This window comes from Megalopta genalis, chromosome 12, assembly GCF_051020955.1.
Source record: "Megalopta genalis isolate 19385.01 chromosome 12, iyMegGena1_principal, whole genome shotgun sequence".
Lineage (NCBI taxonomy): Eukaryota > Metazoa > Arthropoda > Insecta > Hymenoptera > Halictidae > Megalopta > Megalopta genalis.
Genome location: NC_135024.1, coordinates 12,910,292 through 12,937,467, shown reverse-complemented (window position 1 = coordinate 12,937,467; position 27,176 = coordinate 12,910,292). Strand labels below are relative to the sequence as shown.

At 40.0% G+C, this 27,176-nt stretch overlaps 2 protein-coding genes across 14 annotated transcripts in view; both read right to left on the bottom strand.

Moving 5' to 3' along the window:
* sei (potassium voltage-gated channel seizure) overlaps positions 1–18,655 on the bottom strand; it is a 324,051-nt gene extending 305,396 nt beyond the window's left edge. For 11 of the 13 annotated variants that reach the window (XM_033474900.2, XM_076525504.1, XM_076525513.1 and 8 more), the window contains exon 1: positions 15,911–18,655. In XM_033474900.2, the coding sequence (XP_033330791.1) occupies positions 15,911–15,986 (76 nt within the window). In that variant the 5' untranslated portion in view covers positions 15,987–18,655. The remainder of the gene's footprint in view (positions 1–15,910) is intronic. The other 2 variants (XM_076525508.1, XM_076525514.1) reach the window with 1 other exon arrangement.
* A 3,584-nt stretch (positions 18,656–22,239) lies between these two features.
* LOC117222954 (uncharacterized) lies at positions 22,240–26,952 on the bottom strand. Its single transcript, XM_033475023.2, has 2 exons — positions 25,944–26,952; positions 22,240–25,781 (listed from the first exon to the last, which is right to left on the bottom strand). Exons 1-2 carry the CDS (start codon positions 25,957–25,959, stop codon positions 23,707–23,709), a joined length of 2,091 nt encoding a protein of 696 aa, XP_033330914.2. The 5' UTR covers positions 25,960–26,952; the 3' UTR covers positions 22,240–23,706.
* Positions 26,953–27,176: the final 224 nt, after the last annotated feature.

Below are 27,176 nucleotides of genomic sequence, written 5' to 3'. Positions count from 1 at the left end.
ACGCATTTCCTATCCATCCTTCCAATCTCTAATTATTCTACATTATTTACGGATGATGAATAGATTATTGTTTTTAAGTGTCCCCATAAGAAAAATCTAATGAATTCAAATCAGGAGATCGAGGCGACGATTCTACCGGGCCTCTTCGTCCTGTACACCAATCTACAGGGTGTTCCGAAAATGTCTCATAATCCGGAAATGGGAGGTTCCTGAGGTCATTTGAAGCAACTTTTTCCTTTGCGAAAATTTTCTCCGAGGCTTCGTTTACGAGTTATTAATGAAAAACACTTACCAATAAGAGGCGAGCTCGGCTGGCGCGCGGCGGCCCAGCCAACGAGTGCGCGAAGCCCAGTTCCGCTCATTGGCTCCGCCGTCTCGCACCAAATGATCTCGCCTCTGATTGGTCACTGTTTTTCGTTAATAATTCGTAAACGAAGCCGCGGATTGTATTTTCGCTAAGGAAAAAGCTGCTTCAAATGACCTCAGGAATCCCCTACTTTTGGATTGCGAGACATTTTTGGGACACCCTGTATTACCTATTACAAAGCTTACTATGACAAAGAAGGTTTGCATTAATTTTGCATCTATGAAACAATCTCTGTTGGTGCTATTGTAATAATTTTGTGTTGACAATCTTGAACGTACTTCTGAATCAATTTCTCTATTTACATTCAATGCGAAGCAAAGAAATTATGTCACTTATATACTAAAAGTCGATTCTCTGATGAAAAGATTGACTTTTAGGTCGACGTTGATTAGACATTTTTTACTCTCCTCGGTGAGTCCTTAAAATCTTGAACCACCTTTTTGAACACCCTGTATATACGATGCACTTAAGTACGATGGAATGGAAACATCGTGGTACGTATTACGAGATGACTATGATTTCCTTCACCTTGAGAACATCGGTCGCTAGCCACTCAAATCAAGAGACGAAACGTTAAAACAAGTGGATTCTTTTCAACGACGGTATTACGTACACTTGCTGGCAAAAGTTAAGAAACCTTACATATCGTTGATATTTTAATAAATATACGTCTTATTAAATTGAAAGTATATTTTATCTGTATAATTATAAAAAATATGAAATCGATATCTTCGTTGACACAATACAAATTCTTATCTTATGTTAAGACAGTTTGCTATACCCAGAAATATGTATCTGTGTGACATGACACACACACATACTTCTTAACTTTTGTCGGTAAGTGTACGTTTCGTGATATGCGTCGGTTATTTGTTCTTGAATTCATAATTTATTATCGCATTACTCTTCTTGGGGCTAAGTATTTATCGTAAAAAACGAATGACCTTGAAACATTATTTGCTTGAATTTTACATAAAAAACATAGTACAGTGGAACATCGATTATCTGGATTAAGTTGAGAGACACGAACGTTCAGATAATGGAACAGTTATTTAGATAAACTGTCAAACTTTTAATGCCACTTTTTAGTGCGATTAAAAAGTTGTTGAAAAAGACTCATTTCTGGTATGAAAACATATGCGAATTTGAATTACTTCAAATTCTATGCAGAATTACATTTCGAAAAGGAATTCGTTTCGATCACAAAATAAACATTGACGATCTATTATAAAGTGAGCCAATCTTTTTTTAGAATATGGTTTGTATTTAATAGCAAGTTTTCAGTACTTGTTTAGAAAATTGCACCGTTTAGTTATTTAGCAGATGACAAATTCTGAAGCTAAAGAAATTTCGACCGACGAAGATGCTGAACCAGCATCTAAAAAACAATGCTGATTGAATTGAATTTTAAGCGATTCTGAGAGCGATTAGTAAGGCTACGGATCTTTATGCAAAATAAAAATTAATTTAATCGTAAGAAACATAAGTCAGTTGAAAATACATTTTTTCTTTCAATAATTGTGATAAGTTGAAACTAATGTAACAAATTCTTATTTAAAATGTAGCCAATGTAACTAACGTAACCAATGTTAAAACTTCTATAACGTCAAAATCTTCTAATGACCTTAGAATTTTATATTTGACTTTATTGTTATCATAAATCTGGTGATTAAATTTTAATCGATTGTTCAATTAACGATATATTTTCGTACGACCCATATTTTTAGACCAAGTACATCTCATAAAAAATGGACGGGCTTGAGATATCATCTACTTGATTTTTACATAAGAGACGTAACAATAAAAAAGCATCAGGAAACACTAAATTCGTCCCATAAATGACGTCAGACGTGAAATGGAATCTCTTCATTATTTGAAGAACTTTTTTCTGCCAGTAATAATTTTTTCGATTACTTTAGCACGTCCGCCACCTCGTTCGCAGCACTTTTAACTATTATGCACGTATGAATATTGACAAATAATATAAACATGCGTAACAGTATATCGTCCATGCATTTTTCATTTCCAGCGGATTTCATGCATTTGTGACAACACGTTAAGAATGAAAACAAATATTTATTCAACTCCTGTTTGTTGCGATCGTAGCAGAGAGTTTTTATTTTACATAAAGATCCGCTTTTTGGCGATTGTCATCATCAATTCCAGGAAATATAAATTAAGTAACAAATTCTTTCTTTCTTCAATAACGACATTTTCTTTCTTCATCGACATTTTTAAATTCTCTCGATGCGTATACCATTTTAAACTGCAATTATCCAATTTTGCCATAAATATAATACATAGAACCCGCAGTCCGATGACAACACATTTTCCATTACCAAAAATGTCACTTGTTTCACGTATCGTCTGCCAATTTTTCACTCGTAAATTTCGCATCGCAGCGCGCGAAATCATTGTACAGCGATAGAAGCATCATCGCGTTTTCCATGTTACCATAACAAAAAATGTAATATCGGTGTCGATCGTACAACTATCGCGATACATGCGTTGCCGTGCGAAAGGGATCTAACGGTGCTGGATAGACGGAACAGGAACAATCTGCTATCTCGAGCAACGAAGGACAAAGATAACCCTCGACATTCTCCGGTCGACGGAAAAACGAAATGGGAGAGAAAAAAACTGACAGAATCCCCGGCATCGAATTATTCATAATCGTCTCCGCGGCAGGGCCAGCGTGAATAATGCATTCGAAGCCGGAGTAATTATAGCAATCGGTTCGATTGGCAACCGCCTTGATGAACCCGTCCATTAGCATCTATAGATCTATAACGTTGCCACCCCCGTCCTCTCGGACCACCAGGGAGAAAAAACCGGTGAGCTGTAGGGGGGTGCTGGGGGGAGGGTCGTGGAGGACCGCGGAGAATTTTAAATATCCATCCTGGCAGCAGCCCAAAGTTTCTGGACGAATTTATCGCGCGCAGCAGCACACGTATCCTCGTTATTATGTACACGTACATCTCGCCGCGTAAACGACGACGAAAGAAACATTGAGAACGCGGGAAGACCGGCGGCGAGATCGGAAACACGAACGCGGCATGATCCACTCGATCAGGCCCGTTGCGTTTTCTGTCGGCCGGTTATCGGATCACTAACGCGATAACATCGGCGAGAGCCGATTTTCCACCTCGCGGAAAAAGGTCACATCTCGTGTAAATACTTCTGCCTTGCCTTCGGTACCGCTGTTCTATTCGGGATCTCTACCATAAGCACGGCGATCACAGTTTTTTGGGGTTTTTTTTTTGAGATAGTAAAAGTCAAATCTGGAATTGTTTTATATTTAATTAATAATTTTATATTAATTAATTGTTCTATATTTTTTTATAGATTTACGGAACACGTCAAAATGTGCCGAATTTTTTAATTCGCGATTATTGAAATTATAAAGATACGTTTATGGGGAATCTGTACAGTTTCGTTTCATTGAACGTATATTATGATTAGACAGCGGATTTGATGCATTTTTAGCAAAACTGACTAGATCAAATACAAAACTGTAAAGACATTAAACGAATTTAATATTTTTATATTATTATACGATTTATTGAAGTGATTGAAAGAGAAAAAGATGTTTTTATCGAACTTACGATTCTTCCGATTAACTTATTAATACGATTTTTATTATGCATAAAAATCCGCAGACTAATTATGATAACAATCGCCAAAAATGCTTGTTACTATTACGTAGCAATATAAAACATCCCTCTTCCAAAGGTATTAGAATACCTACTGATTTAGTATAAATTGCAATTTTTCATTCAATCTAGGTTATGTTTTATGTTTTGTATTAAGTATTATGGCATCGTATTTTCGGAAGTACGTATTAATCCTTTGCACTCGCGTGGTGACACTGAGACACCACTAAAATTGTTATATCACGTTCCAACATGATTTTTATATTATTAAAGTTTAGATTTAAAAGATTGTTAAAAGCGTAACTGTTGTGTAAGTGACAAGACTCAATTTCATATGCATGAAATGCACATAAATGTCATAGAATGGAAGCGTTATAGGTCAGAAAAATTATTTTAGATTTACAGTTAAAATGGCGTCGAGTGCAAAGGGCTAAGTTAGAAGTGTTTGTTACTTATACAATCAGTTTATCCATTTATTGCATATTCTTTACTGCAAACATATGCTGAGTTCATTTCGTACGATATGTTTTCGAAATTTAAATACTACACAACATGCATGGAACCAAAAAGGGTCAGAAATAATAGACAACCTAATAAAATGAATGCCGAAGTTAGTCCAAGAAGTAATTACAAAACGGGGTGGATATTATCGATGAAAAGAAAATTTAATTTTCTTTTATTAGATTGACATTACTTTTATTATAATGGAAAAAATATATAAATATATGTACGTGTTACAGTTTCATACAATTAACTTTAATTGTGAGAATTGTTAAATTATGACAATTTCCTATCGGATTCTTAAATTTATTTAATTTTCTGTGAGTGTCCTAATACTTTTGGAGCGGACACTAATTTTTAACTAGGTTTTTAAATTTCTTTTCTATTGTAATATATTGAACGAATTGAATGTTAATAAGATTTTTAGAATACGAAACAATTAAACTAATACTTGCTGTGGGAAATTACTTTCTAGTTTCGGTTTAATTAATTCAATGACTTTGATATTGCGGGAATTTTGTGAGATGTCGTTTGGCATTTAACGGGTTAGAACTCGCACGGCGGGGTTTATTTTGACCCAAAAGATAAACATTGTTGTTTTACTATCCAGTTTCTGACAATTAATTAAAATTTCCAGATGTTCCATTAAAACAGGCGTTGAACAAATTGATAAATAAAATTATAAATGATATAATAAAATTATAAATTATAATTTATAATTATAAAATTATAAATATTTTTGTCAAAAAGGTTCGCCGTTCGAGAGTTCATAAATTAGGTCTGTGTTCGAAAAATTCATGAAACTGCATGCAATGTATGTCAAGGTTGCGCGTTTGGTATAAATGCATGCTTTCAATGTTTCGATTTTTAATCGAGTTCTTTTTTACTGGTCCACATATTGTTCACTGAATACCCTTTCAGTGGAGTCGTTAAATTCGACAACTTTTCACGTCGTTTTGAAAGCCACCTCTCTCTCTTTATATGCAAAGCACTTCAAATTTGCAATCCATCTATGTTGACAGAGTTTAACACGTTCTCTGTATTTTTACTATACAAAACTTCGTCAAGTAAAATATAAAATTGTTTAAAATACAAAATAAAATGATTTGAAGTTGTTCACAGGATAAAGGATAAAATTGCCCTTTTAGAAAAAATATACATCTAAAGATACAGACCGGTAAAATTAAAGACTGTTCTCTTAACATGGATGTTATTTGCGTCTTTTAAATCGTAATAAGAGACAAGAATTATCAATGTAAAAGATTTTGATTATCGATATTCAAATATTGAGTTCAAGATTGGCAAACAATAAATATAAATAATGTGTCACGTAAGAGTTTATTAGTGACAAACAAGCGTTAATCAACAACGTAGCTGTGAAAGAAATCATAGTGCTATAAGAGTACTATAAAGTACTATAAAGTACTATAAAAAGTACTATAAAGAACGCGTGGTCACCATAACTATAAGTAACACATTACTGCTAGCGGAAGAATTCCCCACAGATTTCTTCGTCCTCCTTTCATCCCCTTCACGTATCACAATTACGATCCGATTCCGACATCCGTTGGCCTCCTCTCGCTGTGGCAACGCGGATTTATTTTCCTGACGTTACTTTTTCTCACATAAAATTCTAAACAGTCGCATTGCTTGTCCTGATCTAGTTTCATTTAAAATGCTCCTTTAAAATCCTTGAGAAAAGTCGAGTCGTCTGTGCGCAAAACCAACTTACAGCTGTATACACAGGATCGATTTCTTTAAGAATTCGTTGGATGCATTCAGAAATAAATTTGTATGAAGCACGATACCCGTAAATAATAATAATAATAATAATAATAATAATAATAATAATAATAATAATAATAATACAAGTCAATGAAACAAGTCGACGTGCAAAATATTTGAGCGAGTTGAAATATTTGACCGAGATTCGCTGTTCTTATTAGATTCATAATGATGGAAACCAAACAATACCTCTGCCTATACTGATAAATATTTAGTTAACAGACTATAACATCGTTCGGTATGCACACAAATCGCAATAACAAATCAATAATCCACATTCGGCTATCTTCTTCACCCTTGCATTTTCATTCGTTCACAGAGTCTCTCTCTCTCTCTGATTCTTTCTTCCTCTGATATTCTCTCTCTCTCTCTCTCTCTCTCTCTCGCTTTCTGATTCTTTCCTCCTCTGATATTCTCTCTCTCTCTCTCTAAATTTTTCTTTTTCTCGCTCTTCCCCTTTCTTCCTATGATTCCTCTCTCTCTCTCTCTCTCTCTCTCTCTCTCTCTCTCTCTCTCTCTCTCTCTCTCTCTCTCTCTCTCTCTCTCCCTCTATCTCTTTCTCTCAGGCTACATTCATTCTAAATATTCGTCCATATCAGGGATGATAAATATATATATAAAATATTTTATTCGTCAGCATCGAATAAATGAACCGTTTATTTTGAAAGTGGCCTAAGTCCATTTATTTTTAAATCCAGATATTTAGAGATTTTGCATTTTAACCCTTTGCACTCGAGTGGCGACTCTGAGGCACCGCTAAAATTGTTATATCACGTTTCGAGATAATTTTTGTATTATCAAAGTTCAGATTTAAAAACTTGTTTAAAATGTAATTGTAACTAAAGTGTCGCAAGATTCAATTTCATACGCATAAAATGCACTTTGTCGCATAAAATGGAAATACTACTATAAGTCAGAAAAATTATTTTAGTTTTACAGTTAAAATAGTTTCCAGTCCAATGAATTAATAAATTTTAAAATATTGGTAACTGATAACTTTGGTAGTATAACGTTTCTGTGTTTTTAAGGATTACTGTGCTCTAAAGGCTTTGCCGAAGTGAAATTATATACAACGTAGAAATGTAAATATTAAAATAGCTAGCTCGATGGTTTTGGTGGCCACTTTCAAAATAAACGACTCAAATATCCAATCGAATATCGACTAAGATCGAATTCGAGTAAAAATTAATTCTAATATGAAGTTATTTGTTATTCAAATAAGAATCTATTTGTACAGATACTAATTTGAAAAATCGTCGATTTTTTAATAAAAATTATGGAATATATTTCTTATTACTTTGTTGATTTCTTCGATGTTAATTCTTACAATTAACCTTTTTATCAATTGCTGCATCGGAATGTTTGCTACTGTTGGATCGATTGGCCACTGATGCATAACTAGATAATCTTCCTTCGGGTGCAAATATGCTTAAAAAATTACGTAAGAAAACGGCCAAAACAGTTATTAAAGGGTAGGGTATAAAAATGGTAGGATTATTCGAATAAAAAGGGTAGAATTATTCGAATAAAAAGGGTAGAATAATGTGTAACGAATAAAAAAAAGATAGTATAATTTGTCACGAATAATAAATAATTGTTGCTCGAACAAATTATTCGTCTAAAAAGAATGCACTCATTATTATATTATTATTATTATTGATTCGAAACAATTCGAATAATGCCCAACTCCGTTTCACATTCGCTCATTCACACATTTAAACCAAGTTCGCCCTATAACAATCTCTAACACGCGCGCGCGCACACCCCTTGTTTTATCGATATTTACAGTAAGTAGTAGCCTAGAATTATTTGTTTAGAACAATCCCGCACAGTTCTCGGAACGAACGCGTTCGCGGGGTGCGCGCCTGGGCGCGGTTGCTTTGGGAAATTACGACGTAACGTAATCGCAATTAGGATTGAACGCGATGTTAATTACGTTGAGGAGGTGATCGGTGTCAAGGACAGGTGGTCGGTAAAGCTTTGCGAGCCGTGTTCACGCGTACACGAGCTCGGGCCGGCTCGAAAATGTGACACCAGGAACCTGGCACCGGCTGTCGTTTTCGTGTACGAAGCTATTAAAAGTCGACAATTCGGATCGAGCCGCGCTCGGAATCGTGCCGGCCACGTTGTTGTTGCTTATAAATTTCTCTTATCCGGCGAACGATTTAATTACAACGCGCCCCCACCGCAGCTGGTCTCGGGACCGCCTCGCGAATCCGCTTCGACCGAGGCGAAATTGTTGCGTGGCGTTTACGACGGATTCGACGGATTTATGTTTACGAAAATCATCGCGGGGAGAATCTCTCTCTCCCTCTCTCTCTCTCTCGAAATTACCGGGAGCGGTGTTTCGAACTGGGGCCAAAGAAAATCGCGGCGCCAAGCCGAGCCGAGCCGAGCCGCGTCGCGTCGCGTCGTGATTCAACTATCTGAAGTTCCAGTCGATTTCTGGCGCCGGAAGCGACGCCGAAACTCCGCCGTATCAGCCAGCAGCTCGATCATCCGCTCGTCGGTGCTGTTCGACACACTTTTCTCTCGACGAATCGAGACGATGCTTCCCCGGGACCCGAAACACCTAAATCCCAAACGGTGCCGCCGATTCATCCGCGCGCGGGAAATCAATTTCACCGACGTTGTCGATTGAAATTATGCGCCTCCCTCGGCGACGGTATTGTGTCGAAACGAAGCTGTTAACGGTAGTCGTTAGCGACACCGAGAGTTGCGAGCAAATCGCGTAGGGAGCGCATCGGGTCGAACAAAAACGAGTGGAAATCAACGAAAGAGAAATCTCTGGCCGTGGTAGCGAGAGGATTGGAACGTGGATACGGGCTCTAATGATAAGCCCCGTCTCCGGTCGCGTCGACGACGCGACAAAGGTCGACATTTTAGGGTTAAGCGACTTAGCGCGTCGAGAGCTAGGCCGGTTCATTTGCTATTCAGGGGAAGAAATCCCGGCGTCGTCGTCGACTTTGGCCAAAGAGATGATGGTTGGTCGATCGCGGTACGATTTAGCTGTTTTCAAGGACCTCGGATGCAATTTGCCGGCATTTGCCTGCGGGATAGATTGCCCTCCAACGTCGTATTCGATTAGGATACAAGAGGACAGCTGAAGAGTATCGAGAAGATGGCCGATGGCTGATGAAGAAGAAGCGGCGGAGGCGCGGGCGGAGAAGGTGGAAGAGGAACAGGGGGGGAGGAGGTGGCGGTGGAGGCGGTGCCAGCTAAAAAGAAAAAAAGAGAAACGAGGCGGTGAACGGGGTTGGATGTGCTCGCTATAGAGAGGACGTCAGATTAGAAGCCAAGGCTTGACGGACAGCAATGCCACCGGAACAAAAGCCCACCCTGAAGGGGCTGGCATACATATTTTTTATTATATAAATTGGCGCTCCAAAGGTTTCCCAAGAATTTATCGCGTTAATGCCTATTACCGTACGCCCTTCCGTACGACAGCCCGCTGGCTTTTGTAAACGAGCGATGATACGAGCGACCTCATCCGCTTGTTCCACCCTCCTCCCCCCCTTACTGCCCGACGCACCCTACGCGGACACCCGTGTCGCGAAACTCCCGGCGGAAATTGCGAGGGAAACGGGTTCCAGCCGAAAAGGAACCACTGTGTCATCGAGACACGATTCCGAGAGATCCGCTCTCCTCTCTTCCCGACTTCCGAACATTCCCAAGACAAGATAGATCGACGAGAAAAGATCTCCCCGAAACCGGTCGCTTTCCCTTTCGAGACTACCCTACACCCTCGCGGTTAGCCTCGACGACGACTCATCGTCTTCCGCCGACGGAAATACGTTTTGCCGCGAATCGCATCTGTTGGCACCAGCCAGGACCTTTATGCAAACGCGCGCGACGCTCTCTCGAGCAGTTAACCCCTTGCCGTGCCATTTTCTTTACGATCGCAACGATTAGAACCGTTTCGATTCGTAATACGGTAAATTCTCCCTAATTCGCGCTCAGCTTGGAAACTAAAATGGACAATTAGGGAAGAGGAGGTACGATTATTCCGGCTATTATTCCCATTATTGCGGCACGTTTTTATAAAAACGAGCCGCAAGATGCGATTAATCGTCGTACCTCCTCTTCCCAAATTGTCCATTTTCCATGTTTCCAAGTTGAGCGTCAATTCCGGAGAATGTACCGTAATTTCTTCGAAGAAAAAGGAACTTTATATTCATTGTGTGTTTATATCTATCTGTATGTTTAACACTAGCTTTACAGACCACAAAAAACAGCTGTTTTATATTAGTTTATAAAAGTAACAATAAGACATTTATTCTGATTTTTAACAAGTGTTACTGTAACATTTGCCATAAGTACTATATAAATCGATTAAATAACTCATAAATGTATCTTTACGATATGACTAATCGTAAATTAAAAAATTAGTAACCTGTCATTTTGACGGGTTCCGTAAATCTAGTGTTAACACGTTAAATACCAAATATTAACTCGAAAAGTTCACGCAATATCAAAGTCATTTAATTAATAAAACTGAAACTAGAAAGTGAAAATTTACCATAGGAAATATAGGTTCAGCTATTTTGTCTTCTACAAATCCTAGTAACATTCAATTTGTTCTATTGAACAAATTATTACAATGACAATTATTACATCAAAAATATTACAATGAAAATGAATTTCAAAACCCTAGTTAAAAATTAGTGTTATCCACACGTGACTCGCGCGGCACTGAACGTGTTGAATATTGGTGACAAGAGAACAGAATTTGATTTCGACAACAATAAGACATTTATTCTGATTTTTAACAAGTATTATTGTAACATTTTCCATAAGTACCATATAAATTGATTAAATATCTCATAAATGTATCTTTACGATATGTAAATTAAAAAATTAGTGACCTTTCATTTTGACGGGTTCCGTAAATCTAGTGTTAACACGTTAAATACCAAATATTAACTCGAAAAGTTCACGCAATATCAAAGTCATTTTAATTAATAAAACTGAAACTAGAAAGTGAAAATTTACCATAGGAAATATAGGTTCAGCTATTTTGTCTTCTACAAATCCCAGTAACATTCAATTTGTTCTATTGAACAAATTATTACAATAAAAATTATTACATCAAAAATATTACGATAAAATGAATTTCAAAACCCTAGTTAAAAATTAGTGTTATCCACACGTGACTCGCGCGGCACTGAACGTGTTGAATATTGGTGACAAGAGAACAGAATTTGATTCCGACTTGAAGGAACGGAACAATATTCATACCTAACAGCATATTGCTAGAGATCTCCGCCACCAGTCCGACTCGTTAAATTACGGCGAGGGGTTATCCTACCCTTTGGATCCCGTCCCGCGGAAAGCGTCCGCGTGAAATTCTGTGAAACACCTTTGTCAGGATTAACCCTTTGCTCTGTCATTTCCTTCGCTGTTACAATGATTAACCCCCGGACAGCGGACGTCGCGATATTTGCACGCACGGCGGACACAGTGTCAAATGTGACTCAAGAGCGATATTGTTTTAAAACGTTGCAAAAGAACGTTGTTTATTATGATAAAATAGCGAATTATTCCGAATACATAGAAGAGAGAAAGGCGATATAAAAACACATGTTTATCGTAAAAAAGAATATTAATTTTTTTCGCAGTTACTAATTAATAAATAATAACTACACGTAATTTTCTCTTGATATAACAAAAATGGAAACTGACTCCAGCATCGTAGTTGGCAAAAGAAAAGAATTCTGACTCGCGGGTGCCGCGAGACTATGTCCGCCGGCGGATGGTTGAAGCATCTTCGATTGTAATCGTTTCGTCGAAGAAAATGAAAATTTATAATTATCGTGTTCCTACATTTACTTGAACGCTTAAATATTGGTATCAATGGAACAGAATTCGTACTTAACACCAGAGTTTGGCATTATTCGAATACTTTCGAATATATATAAACATTTATCTAAAATAATTATTCAAATGAGTTCTTGTTTATCGGATGTTTTATTCGGATAGCAATAATTCATTATTCTTAAGAATCTATTCCGTCTCTATTTATCTGAATAATTTTGTATTCTTCATTCGAATAAATTATCTGAATAGAGATTTTAAAATTATTCGAATAATAATGCTAATAATTGTTGACTGTTTCTATTTTTACGTAACTTCGCAAGATTATATTGATACGAGTACATTCCAAATTCACGACCACCCTGATACTGTAGACATGTGTGTTTACTTCTTGCTATTTTTACAACAACCACACTTTCCGATTCAATATCTGAAGATAAGTGGATTGTAAAAAACAACGGAATAAATTATTCGATGAATTATGAGAAAAGCGTTTTATATTCTACAATTTTTATTCACATCGATTATTTTCTGAATGACTTCCTGTACGAATAATTCCTTATACGAATAACAGATACTTTCTTATTCGAATAAATTCTTATTCGGTTCAATTGTCATGTAGATCAATTTTTATTCGGTTGAATAGTTATTCAATAGTGCCACGTATTTGATTCGTTAAGTCTTTTTCTCTTATTCGTCATTCGAATTTAACGGGTGATGCTTTAGAAAAATAGCAAGACTGAATTTATTTAGACTTTCCTTTCGACAAAACACGTATAAAGGAATTTATTCAATCGTTTCTTAAGAAACTAGTCTATATAATATCGACATTATGGTTGATTTAGTGTTAATCCTTCCTTCACGATAATTTTTTAAATATTTTCCTCACAATACTAGACTGTTCACCACATACTTCAAAAACAGAGGAAGTGAATAATTATAGACTCAAAGTAACTTTTACATTTTTTGTGATTGTTAAACTAAAATCTTAACAAAACACCATATTTGTATATTTCTATATTACAATTAATAAAAAATATACAAATATAGCTCTTTTTTGGTTTTTGTTTAAATACCACTAAAAATGTAGAAATTACTTTGAGTTTATAATTATTTACAACACTATAGGAGGCCTCCTTTAACTGAAACACCCTGTATATTTAAAAAGAACATAAGGAAACATTATATTTGTGTATTGCTATATTAGAAATAATAGAAAATGGAAACAAATCAACACGATATTTCGTTAAGTTTTCGTTCAGATATCGGTAACAATAAGTTACTTTGAGTCTATAATTATGCACACCACTGTACATTCCGATATTTTGTAATCTACAGAATCAAACGATAAGCTTGCAAACGTCTTGAACAAAATTTACAGTCCTGATACTGTAACCACGTTTGTATCGAGCGTGGCGTTATTTTGCCGGTTCAAAAACACTTAATTTAACGCTCGTGTATTAAAAGTGGCCGTCAACGATGGCCAGCGAGAGCCTTGAAAGATGGCCGTCAACAGTGGCCGGCAAGAGCCTTGTTCTATCCCGATCTTTGCGAGGGAGATTCTGTTTCTGATTTTTTTTTGCTTCTGCCAAAGTTCTTGTGGCTCGTATTCCACGTCGACTTCCAATCCCTACCCCTTGGATTTTTCAACACGATAGGAACTCCCACCAGCCAATACGGATTTTGTTGCAAATATCGCCCATTAGATTGTTAAAAAATAGAAAGTTCGGGGCCCCGGATTTTTGCCAATTCCGCTGGTCTGTCCTGGGGTCCGCATGTGCACTTCACGTTCCAAGGGGTTTACGATGGCCAGGAGAAAGTCCAAGGATGCGATTTGGAGTTTCTTTTTGACTATTCGAACTCAAGAAACAGCTACGAAAGTCACGTCCGCATTCTAAATCTTATGGCCTTAGAATTCTAAACAATATCGATACGTTGACCTCCCGGAAGGGTTAATGCGTTACCACTATAAAACCACCATCGCGAGTCGCACTCGTCGAAGTAGGCAAGGGATTGAAGTCCCCTGAAGCAGGGAGGAGAGGTCTCGTAGATTTGTTCGACGTAGGGAGAAGAACGAATAACGCGATCTTCTCCGAGGAAAGTGACGTCAGTGGAGGAACGCGAAGGGCCGAGATGCAATCAATCCGCTGCTCCCTTGGCGACCCCCTAACCCCCTGGCCGACCGGTTTTCCGCGGGTTCTGTTAGGTTCTGTTCCCCGGCGAGGACTCGTGGCATGCCTCGAGTGATATTGCCAGTGACATGCATTGTCCCATTGTGAAACAGAACTACCCCTTTCCTCCGTTTAACCGAGCCTCTTCGCCATCACGAGATATAGGGGGGGAGGGCCCCCTCTCGGGCCCCCGCCGAACCACGGCTCTCTCCGGCGGAGATGTTTTAAATAATATTGAAAATGGAGTTCTGGCTCGATGCCTGCTCGTCCCATATATACCAGGTGGGGCACTTCTGAAAAACTCTTCGATTCTATCGAGAGCCGGCCAGAACGAGGATCGTCCGGACCCCCGGCTGACTTTATTTTCATCTATTTCTTCGTCGGCCGAGAAACGGGCCGGGAGAATTCCGCCACTCGAGGCAAAACTTTCATTAAAGTTTACACGCGACCTCGCGATATTATGAAAATAAGAAAAAGCGGCGAGGAGAGGCTGGGAGCTGGGGAGAAAAGTAGCTCCCGCGAACGGGATCAAAAACGACGCAATCAATTTCGCTTTATTCGATTGGCCGGTTCGCGTCGCCTCCCCGTTAACCTAATCGACGGGGACGCCTCCGCCGAGGAAAAGCGCACGTCGAACCGTGGAAATTGATCGTCTCCGGGTTTAATTAAAATTTTCCATCTCGCGGCCCTGTCGCTATCGTGTCCGTCCCGTCTGCGTGTAAACGGCTCGCGATAAATTAATCAGTAGGCCGGGGCTGTACACGTGCGCGAGGACAAGAGCGAACGGGAGAGAACGGACAAGTGCGCCGGAGAGAGCGCGATCGTTTTATAATTTTGCGTAAAATTGCATCGTTGTTTTCCTCCGGTGTCGAGCAATCTACAATTACGGTGCCACTGTTTTCACGGAGACGATCAGAAACTCGCGTGGAGCAATGCTAATTAACCGACTCGGCACAATCGCGGCGGATGCCGGACGAATTTAATCCGGGCGAAAATGGAACTTTATTTAAGGTTCCATCTGGTTTGCCGGCAGGTAACTCTATTAACGTTGCGATGCACCGCGTTCTCTGTCAAAGTAATCTTCCCCCGTCGGAAGATCCTTTGTGTTTCCAGTGATTGCGAAACGGGAAACGCAAAGTGGGTCGGTCGTCTTAAGATATTCGGTAATTGTGGCGTTCGGAGTTAGCTTTTCTTTCACCCCTCCCCCCTCCCCTCGGAGTACCGGTGCCGAGTCTATTTAGACCCGAAAGCGTGTCCGAGTGTTCGCGTTCACCGCGTTTCCTTTTCCACGTCGGAATCGCCGATGATCTCTTTTAAAAAGGTTGTTTCGTCGATCGTTCGTATTCTTCGGCATAAGGAGAGGATCTTGCGACCGATAAAAAGGAAAAACGACGCGAACATAGGACCGCATTGATCGGTCACGGGGCACCGAGAGTTAATCTCTAAGCAGTCAGGTGTTCCTGGCGCCTCATGAATAAATTTGAATGGCATTACTTTATTTCAGGAGGCGCACCAAATTAGCCGGAGCATTTTCTCCATGACGCGTCGAGAGAAAGAGACGCCGATATGCCCGGCGACCGTTCGAGCGTTAAATATCGCGGATGATCAGGGGTACTCACCGTGCGTATCGAACTTTCTGATGATGGTCTCGATGATCGTTGTCCTGGGCGCCACGTGACCTCGTCTAACAGGCATCTCAGGACTATTCCCAGGTACCTGGGCCGACGAAACGTTTGGCGTTCGAACGTGGGCTCGTTAAGCCTGTGTAATAATTAACGCGTAACACTACAGCACTGAGAAAACACTCGCAGCATGCGTACAAGCACGGTAGAAAAAAGCACAGCACGAGTTGAGCATAATGATCATCGAGGACAGAGAGAAAGAAATGTAGAGAAAGACAGGGTGAGAAGACAGAAAGAAAGAAAAAGAGAGAGAAAGAGAGAGAGAGAGAAAGAGTCAGAGGGGGAAGAGGGGAAATTGAGATAGAGAGAAGCACCAGCTAATAACGGCAACGTGTCCTCACGATTTTCGTTCCTGAACCCTTTGTTCTTGCCTATTTCTGTGTGTGTATATGTGAAGGGTGGGAGAACCAGCGGAAGGGGTTGAAGAGGGTGACAGAAAGAGAGAGAAAGAGAAAAAAGAGAAATTGAGAGAGTGAAAGAGAATATAAGATTCGTTGCTGCTCGGACGTCGAACGATGTTCCTTTGGCTTCGGCTTCCTTGCGTAGGTACAAAAGTGTAGGATAATGAACGAGGAAAAGTGGCCACCGAGGAAGTTCCACGTAAACGATGACGCGTGTGCTGCTGGTGCTGCTGTTGGCCTTTGGCCTCTCGGCTCGAGGAACGACCTCTCTCCGAATCGAGCGACTCGTCTTCTTCCAGCGCAGAACTCGCCGTTCTATCCTCCTCTCCGAAAAAGAAGCGGAACTCGCGGATGCTTTTCGTTGGTTGGACCCGGTTTTCTTTCTACCTAGATTTATCCTAAATGGTCGGAGGTTGTCCCTCGGCCATGCCGCGTGTCCCGCAACCGGTCAAGATCCAAGGACACGGGGAAGGCCCTCGCGGCGCGTGTCACGAGCTCTTCTGCCTCTGTTTCGGCTACTTCGGACGAACGTGTGCTGGCCGGCTCAAGACGCGCGATCCACGCGAGAAAACATCTATTTATAGGGCGATATCGGTCCGCGGCACAGGCTTTTCTCCGCGAATTCCAGAACAGCGTCGACGCGTCCTCGTCCTAATCCTTCCGGCGACCACCTTCCGCCTGTTCCTCCAGCGGGTTTCTGCTCGGCGCGGAAGGACGACGCCTCGCTCGCGCGTTCCCTTCGGAGAGGGCGATGAAGGCGATGGGAGTGATCCGGTGCGGATTCGACCTCGTCGGCTCCGTGTCGAGCTCACCTGCGGCCGGACGACGTCTCGCAGGAGCAGCGCATACCGCGGACATTCTCCACGAGAGCGTCGCCTGCCGGAGACACGTTTCCGGGCACGTTTCCGCACACACCTGGCGCTGTCGTCGAGTCGTCGTCGAGTTCACCGGTGCCGTGAATACGAGCAGGAACGACCGTGTGTCCCGCGCGTGCCGTCCGCCTGTTTCTCCGCTGCGAAATCCCGACTCGGCAGAAAATAGAAAATCCCGTGTATCATGGCCGTGATTCGGGAGAACGGTGACGCAGGCTCGTAGGGACACGATCGGAGGACGAAGATATCCAGCCACGGGAATCGCGGTGGAAGGCACGTGGCCGCTCGACTATTTCCAGAACCGCGAGGCGGTGTCCGCGACGATGGGTCCAAGGTGGTCCTCTCCGATTGATCCAAGTTCGTGTCCGAAGCCGCGCGGACGAGAGTACCGTGAGCACCCGGTGTCACGTCGGAACGCGCACAACCCCGAGTCGAATGTCCTGGTTCACGGGGGTCAGCCAGTCGTGCATCTCACCACGAGCTCTCTCGAGCAGCCTCAGGGACAGGTATTTTTATACCTCTTCTTCATTCTCCGAGGGAACCGACCGAGAGGAGGCGGCGGCAGCGACGGCGCGCGTCACGAGGCGGCTCTCGCAACCTTCTCCCCTCGATATTTCTCGAAATACTCATTCGGCCCGAGTAACCTGTTGGCGACGGCCACTGACACTGCCCGCCGCGCCGAACAACCACCGTTCCGCGACCTCTGCCGCTAGTTCCTGCGCGAGCCTCCTCACCGAACACGGCGAACCTTCCCAGCCTTTCGGGCCTTCCGCGGGGTCTCTCCTCTCCTCTGCTCTCTCGTTCGCGTGGCGAGATGAAAAAATCGATGAAAAATCGAGCTCCTCCCCTTCTTCTCGTAACGACGTGTCACCGAACCACCGACGGGGACGATATCCCCGCGTTCCACCTTGCGACGAACGGCTCTCGCTCCTGCGTCACTGACCTACTATCGTCCTCGGCGAGGTGCACGGAGATTCTCGCGAGCCTTCCATCCCACCGCCAGGATCCCGAGCCGGAACGGAAAACGGCGAACGGAGTCAGAACCAGAACCAGAACTATTAGAAGCAACCGGCACAATCGCTGACCCAGCCCGTTGTTCCGGCTGTACACTGTTGCTTCCCGCGTGCTGCTGCTCCCACCTTTTTAATCGGGTGCGTCTACCGGCGCGGTGCGGCGTCCCGAGCGGAGGCGTTGTTCCCGTACACCCGCGTGCCCAGGGTGGCCAAGGTGCGCGCGTGCAAATCCGCGGTAGAGCCCGTGTGAACGCGCGAGAGACCGCTCGATTGCGAGACGAGGGATCGCTGTCCCTCAGTGGCGGGTTTCCGCTAGTCGCCGTCGTTCGGTCCGAACTGAAAACTACGAGGAGTCGCGACGGGCCGACGTCTCTCTCGGCGACGACGACGACGACGACGGAAGACGACGCCGGCGACGACGGCACCGCTAGGGGGGTCGGTTGCCAGCCGGCGCTTGCGCGTTTCAACCCACACCGACCTCTCCTGCCTCTCCATCCCCGTCTCGCCGTCCAGCCAGCCACCCGATTACGCCGCCCCATCTTCACCCCCCTCGCACGCGGCCCACTGATAATATTGATAAGGTCCCGCGTCTCTTTCCGACACCGGCCGCGCTTCCTCCTTGTTTCGTCCTCGTCTCGACCTCGTCTCGACCTCGCCACGTCCTCCTACCATCCTCGTATCCTCCGAAGCGTCGTCCTCGCCGTGCGCACGGAATCCGGACGCACAGCCACTAGCGAAAGTCCCGCGGATAATGCGGATTCTTCGGGACCAACCGAACCCCCGCCCTCGAAGTTATCGCTGTAATTATTGCGCCAGTTTGCTGCGCTTTCCCTCCTACTGGAAATAGGTACCCTGATTGCCTCGATTACGTCCCCCGCATTCGCTGCACAGTCGCGATCGAAATCCAAAAAACAGCTCCGCGACCCTTTCGCGAGAACGGCCTGGACCGTTCCGGGTGTTCGTTTGACAACACGCCGCCGACAACCGCGAAATTTTCGTCAAATTGAAGTGTTTAATTTAGTCGAATTAATATTGGAATCTCTCTGTACGAGATCGATTATTATACATTTCGCGGATCTTTATGGAATTTGGAAGATATAAGAGATCAGAGCGTATATTAATTTTCAAAGGAACAAATGATTCCGTCGAATTAATATTGGAATCTCTCTCTCTCTTCTCTCTCTTTCTCTCTCTCTCTCTCTCTCTCTCTCTCTTTCTCTCTCTCTCTCTCTCTTTGTAGGAGATCGATCATTATACATTTCGCGGATCTTTATGGAATTTGGAAGATATAAGAGATCAGAGCGTACATTAATTTTCAAATGAACAAATGATTCCGTCGAATTAATATTGGAATCTCTCTCTCTCTCTTCTCTCTCTTTCTCTCTCTCTCTCTCTCTTTGTAGGAGATCGATCATTATACATTTCGCGGATCTTTATGGAATTTGGAAGATATAAGAGATCAGAGCGTACATTAATTTTCAAATGAACAAATGATTCCGTCGAATTAATATTGGAATCTCTCTCTCTCTTCTCTCTCTTTCTCTCTCTCTCTCTCTCTTTGTAGGAGATCGATCATTATACATTTCGCGGATCTTTATGGAATTTGGAAGATATAAGAGATCAGAGCGTACATTAATTTTCAAATGAACAAATGATTCCGTCGAATTAATATTGGAATCTCTCTCTCTCTCTCTTCTCTCTCTTTCTCTCTCTCTCTCTCTTTGTAGGAGATCGATCATTATACATTTCGCGGATCTTTATGGAATTTGGAAGATATAAGAGATCAGAGCGTACATTAATTTTCAAATGAACAAATGATTCCGTCGAATTAATATTGGAATCTCTCTCTCTCTCTCTCTTCTCTCTCTTTCTCTCTCTCTCTCCTCTCTCTCTCTCTCTCTCTCTCTCTCTCTCTCTCTCTCTCTCTCTCTCTCTCTCTCTCTCTCTCTCTCTCTCTCTCTCTTTGTAGGAGATCGATCATTATACATTTCGCGGATCTTTATAGAATTTGGAAGATATAAGAGATCAGAGCGAACATTAATTTTCAAATGAACAAATGAACAGATGATTCCGATATGCGAGCGATGCTGAAAGTGTTAAACGTCCAGAAAACTTGAGGAACAATTGCCTAAATGGCAACCAGTGCCATCAACACAGCAGAGGATTAATATCTGATCTGACAACCGACAATTACAGCAACAATTTCATTTGACTAGAAGAATCGCGAAACATCTTCTTTGCGCCGTGTGTCGAATCGGGCGGAGTGCCGCAATTCTCGCGGAATTTTGCAATCGGTGGGCGTTCTGGTATGCCGGAGCAACGGTTCGGTATGATTAGTATTAATGTAACGGACCGTAAAAGCCTCGGATTGTTGCCGTGCAAACGAGAATGGCCCTTTCCGCAGCGACTCCCTAATAAAAAATGAGAACGAGACCGCTATCGGCGGACTGCGGATGTTTGTGCAATCGTGATACGCGAGAAGTTCAATGCGGCAGCAGCTTTGCTCGTGGAAAATATACGCGCCGTTCGGAAATTCGCTGTCATTGCTAATCGTGGTTCTGGCGGGTCGGATTATTTTTAAACGGCGAAAGGATCGTTCGATCGTCTCGATGCAGGAATAATTAAACGGCGATTGGATAATTTACGTGAGCGGAAACAGGCAGTCGCGCGATTGTTTATTTTATTGAAAAGCTGGTCGATGAGACTCTCTAGCGGCGACGTCCATTTCCATTTCCAGGCGTCGCCGTCGACGTCGGGTTTTGTTGTAGATCTCGCTCAAACGCGAGGTTAATTATAAATCGTCGCGAACCACTGCGGTCTAACAAAGAACGCGCATACCGCCATGAATTAGCCGTCGCCGCGGCAAATGAACTCTTTGTGTACCGAAGCTTTAGGAAAATTTTTAGCATTAATCGACCGATTTATCGTAATCCTAAAATTAATGGCGAATGCCGATGAATAGAATTGTTTGAATCGATCGAACACCGTTTGCCTGATGCTACCAAAATTTCTCTCTTCCTCCCCTCATGAAAGTCTTCAAAAATCGATGAAATCTGATATACATATAATTGTAGCTAATAATGGAATAGATAGGTCAAAGTACTAATGTAGGAAATAACATTAACCTCGGCTGAAATCGTTAGTAATTAAACAATTTGGAGTAGTTTATAATCGGGTGCCGTTTAAGGAAGCTAGACATTTGGTAGCTTTCACATATAATTATTTTATTCAACATTTCTTTTCTAATTATATAATTATTAATCATTCTTGGAATTTACACATAGGTCGGCAATTGGCTAGCAGTTTGATCGCTACGACACGAGTGGCGCCATCACTGCTCTCCCTGTCGCTTTGACAGGTCGATAATCGGCCAGCAGTTTCAGCGTTTTGCCACGGGTGGCGCCAATAGTACTTTGCTGAGAGATATACATTTAAATAAATTAATTAATTATGACATTATGATTCACAAGTATAATTTTCTTTTAGCTCTCAGTGTTTTTGTAATTTAAATACTTTCACTAGAAATTATTATATCAATAAATAAATTATTCTCTTTGAAACGATTGTATTTCCTCTTCGAAGATTTATTATAAATTATTTTATAAATGAAATTCACTGATAAGAAAGAAGGAAAAGTTGAATTAATATTTACAATGTGGCCTAACGTCCATTAATATAATTTAATAATTAATTGGTACAAATTGGCGACAAGATAGAAAATTAATAAGATTGATTAGGAAGAGATTTATATTATCTGCATCTGTGCTACATGCCAGTCGCTTTCACATGTCGATAATTGGCTAACAGTTTGAGCATTTTGTCGCAATGTTGAATGGCGCTATAGGCAGGTCTGAATGCTGTAAATACACAGCGGAAATATCAAGAATCATTTCTGATTATACTTATATGTGATTCATTAATTAAGAACGTATTGATTTATATATTATTGAACCATTGCGGGAGCAAAGTAAATCTAGAGATTCACACTTATAATAATATATTCCGGTTTGTAGAGAAACAACTTTGACAAATCGATAAATTCCGACCGATATTTCGGAGAAAAACAATTCGACTATAACTTCTTCGAAGTTCGAAGCAATGTCTAAATCAAAGCTGAAGAATTACAGTATAACATACATGATCTACATATCTTTACAGATATTTCAGAAATTGGCCGCATGTCAAACGTATCTGTTTTTTACTCCAACACAGCCTTCTGCTGTGGCCAGTCTTGTTTGCAAAACAGACATCGCATCTTATGGATTTTTCTGTTTTAGCTTTGGGGAGCTCTAAAAGCTCCTTATCATTTTCATGTCCACGCTCAGCGTTACCGATAGTTCGCGAATTTAGGCACGTTAGCAAGAAGCGAATATTCCATATATTTCATTTCTACTACAAGTACGAATATCATATGGAGGCAATAAGCGTATGCGGCGCGAATATTTAAATGGTGGAAATAGTATTTATGAAACATATACTACAAAAATATAAAACTATGAGAGTCACAAAAGTGCAGTATCGCCACTGGACGATAAAAATATTTTATACCTGTATATGAAATTAATATCTCGGTATGACACTTAATTGGGCAATTGTTAAAATTGATTACGATATCGTTTAAAAGAATAAATCGTTACTAAAATTTTTGACCATTTTGTTCAAAGAAAAGATATGCAGGCTAGCGTCGCGCGCCACTCAATTACTTGACGCGAGATACTGCCGCGTCTCATGATTTTCAATTTATAATCAACATAAATATATTTTCTCTTTTTCGTGCTTTTCAAAACACGTTATTCGTAATTCAATTCTTTATGCCTACAAGATTTATATTATTTTCTGTACAAGAGTTGAAAACATATATACATACATGTACAAAAATGAAATCTGTCCCTTCATTTTCTACCTTCTATCCAACAATAAATATACAATACATATATAAATATACACGTATAGCTATATACATCACCACATGGTACACATAAATATAATATACAGAGTATCCTAGGTTTTTTCGACCAAACGGTATCAGCATACTCTGCGAGCGAAAATAAGAAGAAAATGTCAAATAAACACAGACTGAGAAATGCTTTATTAAAAAAATTGTAAGAGAGATACGAAACAATAACGGACTAGTCGGGAATATTTATTATGCTACATTTCGAAGTGTCGCCTGTTTTTGAAAATACAGCATTGACATCTACGAAAATTTAAACGGCTTAGTAAACATAGCTTGGATAAGTAAATGCGGATAAGAGAAATGCCACTAACATATTTTTACATCGAACGAAAATCAGTCCATTGTTATTTCGAATTTTTCTTATAATTTTTTAATAAAGCATTTTTGAGCCTATGTTATATAACTTTTTTCTTATTTTCACTGATAGAATACGCTACCGTTTGGCTGAAAAAACCTTGGACATCTAGTATATATATATAATTTACAAAAACTACATTTCCAAGTCTGGTACAATAATTTCATTATCACTCGATTCGCTGGCACTATCGTTATCTAATAATAACACACCCTTTAAATGTGATGGCAAACTTTCTCTTTCATACATTTTGCTGTTGTGCAATTTTATCATTTCATCTGGAATGGGGTACGTTTCAGAATCTTTTTGTTTGTTTTGTAAATCTAATTTCACCCTTGCCAATGCACATACAGTTCCGGGTTGTAATTTATTCCTATGAAAAGTTTTAATATTTGTTACATGTGAAAAAAGACTTTCAACGTCCGCATTGGAATGAGGCAGTGTCATGCATAACTCTGCAAGTTTGCTAATATTCTTAAAGGAATGTGTTATTCCATCGGGGCCTTTTTCAGTGCTAATTCTGTGCCAAAAGTTTTTTATGTCCATACAAATTATTTCTTGTCTCTCGTCACTCGTGAAGCTAGTAGGTAGGAGACGCCATTCTCTCGCAATTCTTATTTTATCAAATTTAGTTGGATATTTAGCAATTATATTATATATTGGTTCTACGCTGTGTCCAATTTCTAATGCAACTTTTGGTTTCAAAAAATTCAAAGAATTTAAAAATGATTCATTATGGGGTATTCGTTGTCCTAGCTCTTTATACGCAGTTCTATAAAAATTTTGCACATCCACATAGAATTCTGTAATTATTGCATTATTTTCTTCTTTCGCTTTCAATTGATTAATTGTTGCCAGGGCTTCTTCGCCAATATATATTTCTTCTAATGGAAGTAAATTCTCCTCTTCATCAACATTAATTTCAAATGTATTAGATGCCTGAATACATTGAGGCTTTATAAAAAATTGAGCTATGTGTTTTGTTAATATAGTACACTCTCTTAGTAGTGTATGTATGGCTATATCTGATTTTTGAAATACAATATTGTACTCTGTAAACAACTCTAATGGCAATTTAAGAAATTCTAAGTATGCTTTTATGTATCCTTGTTCAAAAACATTATATAATGCTTGTGCTTTCAAAGATTTTTTTTCTTTACTAGCATCTCTAAACACTTCCCATAATGCTGGCCACTGGCTTAGAATTCTTTCTATGCTTTTATATAATGTTAGCCATCGTGTTAAACATGGTTCCAGTATTATCAATTTTGTCATATTTAGAGCTTTTTGTTTAGCCTCTAATGCCTGTTTTCTTTTATCACTTTTACTAAAGTACGAGTACACGCCACTTAAAAAATCTCCGACATCTTCTGGCAAAACAGAATAAGCATGCTTTGTAACTAAATGAAACAAGTGGCGAATGCAAGGGATTACACAAATCTCTTTGTTAATTGCCAATAAACGTGTTACAACAGAGTTATTGGTTCCAACTGCAACACTTGCATTATCCAAACTGAATCCTACAAGATTATTTATCGGTAAATTATTTCTTTCCAAGCAGTACATTAAACATTGAAATAAACTTTCAGCATTTGCTTCATTTATACGAATGTAGTCTAACAAATATGTTTTTATTTGAGGTCCATCCACATATCGTGCCAATAAACAAACATGTTTGGTGGATGAAATGTCAGTACTCTCGTCCATTAATAAAGAAAAATATTTATTACGTAAAATACTCATTGTTTCTTCAACAATGTATTTACTTAAAACATTTTTAACTATCATTGCCATTTTACTTCGCTTTAACGTGCAATGTTGTAAAACAACATTGTCTGGTGTCACCTCTTTGGCCATACCAATAAAATGACCACGTGAATAAAAACTAAGATTATGGTCCACAACATCCAAGGTGTACCGTATCTCTGCCCTTTTCACTTGACTTTCAAAACCGCCTATCGTGGATCCATTCGTGCCCATTTCTCCTAAGCTCTGCATGCTTAATATGTGCATCTGTGATGTAGAGTGTAAATCTAAATTGCTCTTCTTTGCCTTCAAATTCTTTTTGCAAGCTCGACACCAGGCATGTAATACATTGTCTGATTTTGCCAGCCATGCAGAGAATGTTGGGTCTTCAAGCCATTTATCTCGAAATGTTTGTTCGGAAGCCCGTCTTTTTGTTGGAGGAGAAGAGCTTTCAGAGATACTGCCTATCAATTTAAAATTCATAATTAGTTTACAATTTATTTCATGATTGTAAAAATTATTATTACTATATGTTTTTACAATTTACAAAATTTAACAATAGAAATACTTTTCTTTATAATTATATTTTCATCCAGAAGAAAGTTTTAAATAATTAACTAACTTACTTGATTCCTCACTCATGATGCACTTTATTTTAATTTAACCACCTAAATTAAACTAAGCTAAACTACACTGAACTAAACTGAACTAAACTAAACTAAATAAATTGTCCAAATACTATGAATATGTAGAATTCACGTAAGTTCCCAAAACTCTTAGAAAATCACTTTCAAAAACGCTGATGCAGATACAGCTATAAGTCCAATCCAAGTGACGCTATTCATACCGCCACACTAGACCAGAGCCGGAGATGCCAGATTGCACCACCAAAATGGCGACGGGCTCAAGGTCGAATGATATGGGAATCAGTGGTGGTCTGGACTGTGCTGCAAAGTGGTAGCAGAGAGACCTCACAAGCGGAATTGGATGATGCCAAATGTCAGTGGATTCCAATGGTAGTGTTGTCAGTACACTCTGGTCTCTCCTCCACCATTTTGTAGCACATTCCAGACCATCACTGATAATCTTCTATAAAAATTTTATATTTTTATTACAATCTAAAATATAATTTTAAATATGGACATGAATCATGAATGTGATAAAGACAATCTTCATTTTAAAAATTGAATAATATTAATTGAATAATTGAATAATTGAATTTTTATCTTTTAATTATTCGATTTTTACAATTCAAGTTTTGATTTTCATCATTCAATAAGCTGGTTCATAACACAGCATTTATATGCGACATTTGTTCGTATTTGATAAAGTTCCATTTTTTAATTAGCGGGTAAGTTGAAAAGTGTGACCCTTCCGTAAAAAACATTAAAACTGGACGCGCAGGTAGATTTTCAAGCAACTTTCGAGCCGAGAAAGAAAATTGCGATTAGTATTCCTTTTCTAAAGGTTGAATCTCCGTCTAACGCTGGAAAAGGTTCTCAACTTTCTCTTAAAACTGAGTGAACACAGGTGTACACCATATGCATACAGTAATCTCTCAATTCAAGGACCATATCCGGGGGCAACGAGGTTCTTGAATTGAGTGAATGCAGCGAATTGCTGTGCTCCAATTGATTGACGATTCATAATTGAACAGTGCTGCCCTCATAGTCAATGACAAAGAGAGGAAATAGCAAGTGAGCAAGACAACACATCAACACAACCCATTCAAAACGAGTCAAAATAGAATAAAAACTGCAATATGCGAAAATAAAAATACTATAAAACTCAATCTAAACGTCTTTTCATTTGTAGATTTTCCTAAATCTTTTGTTTCTATCTCTATGCATTCATTTCCC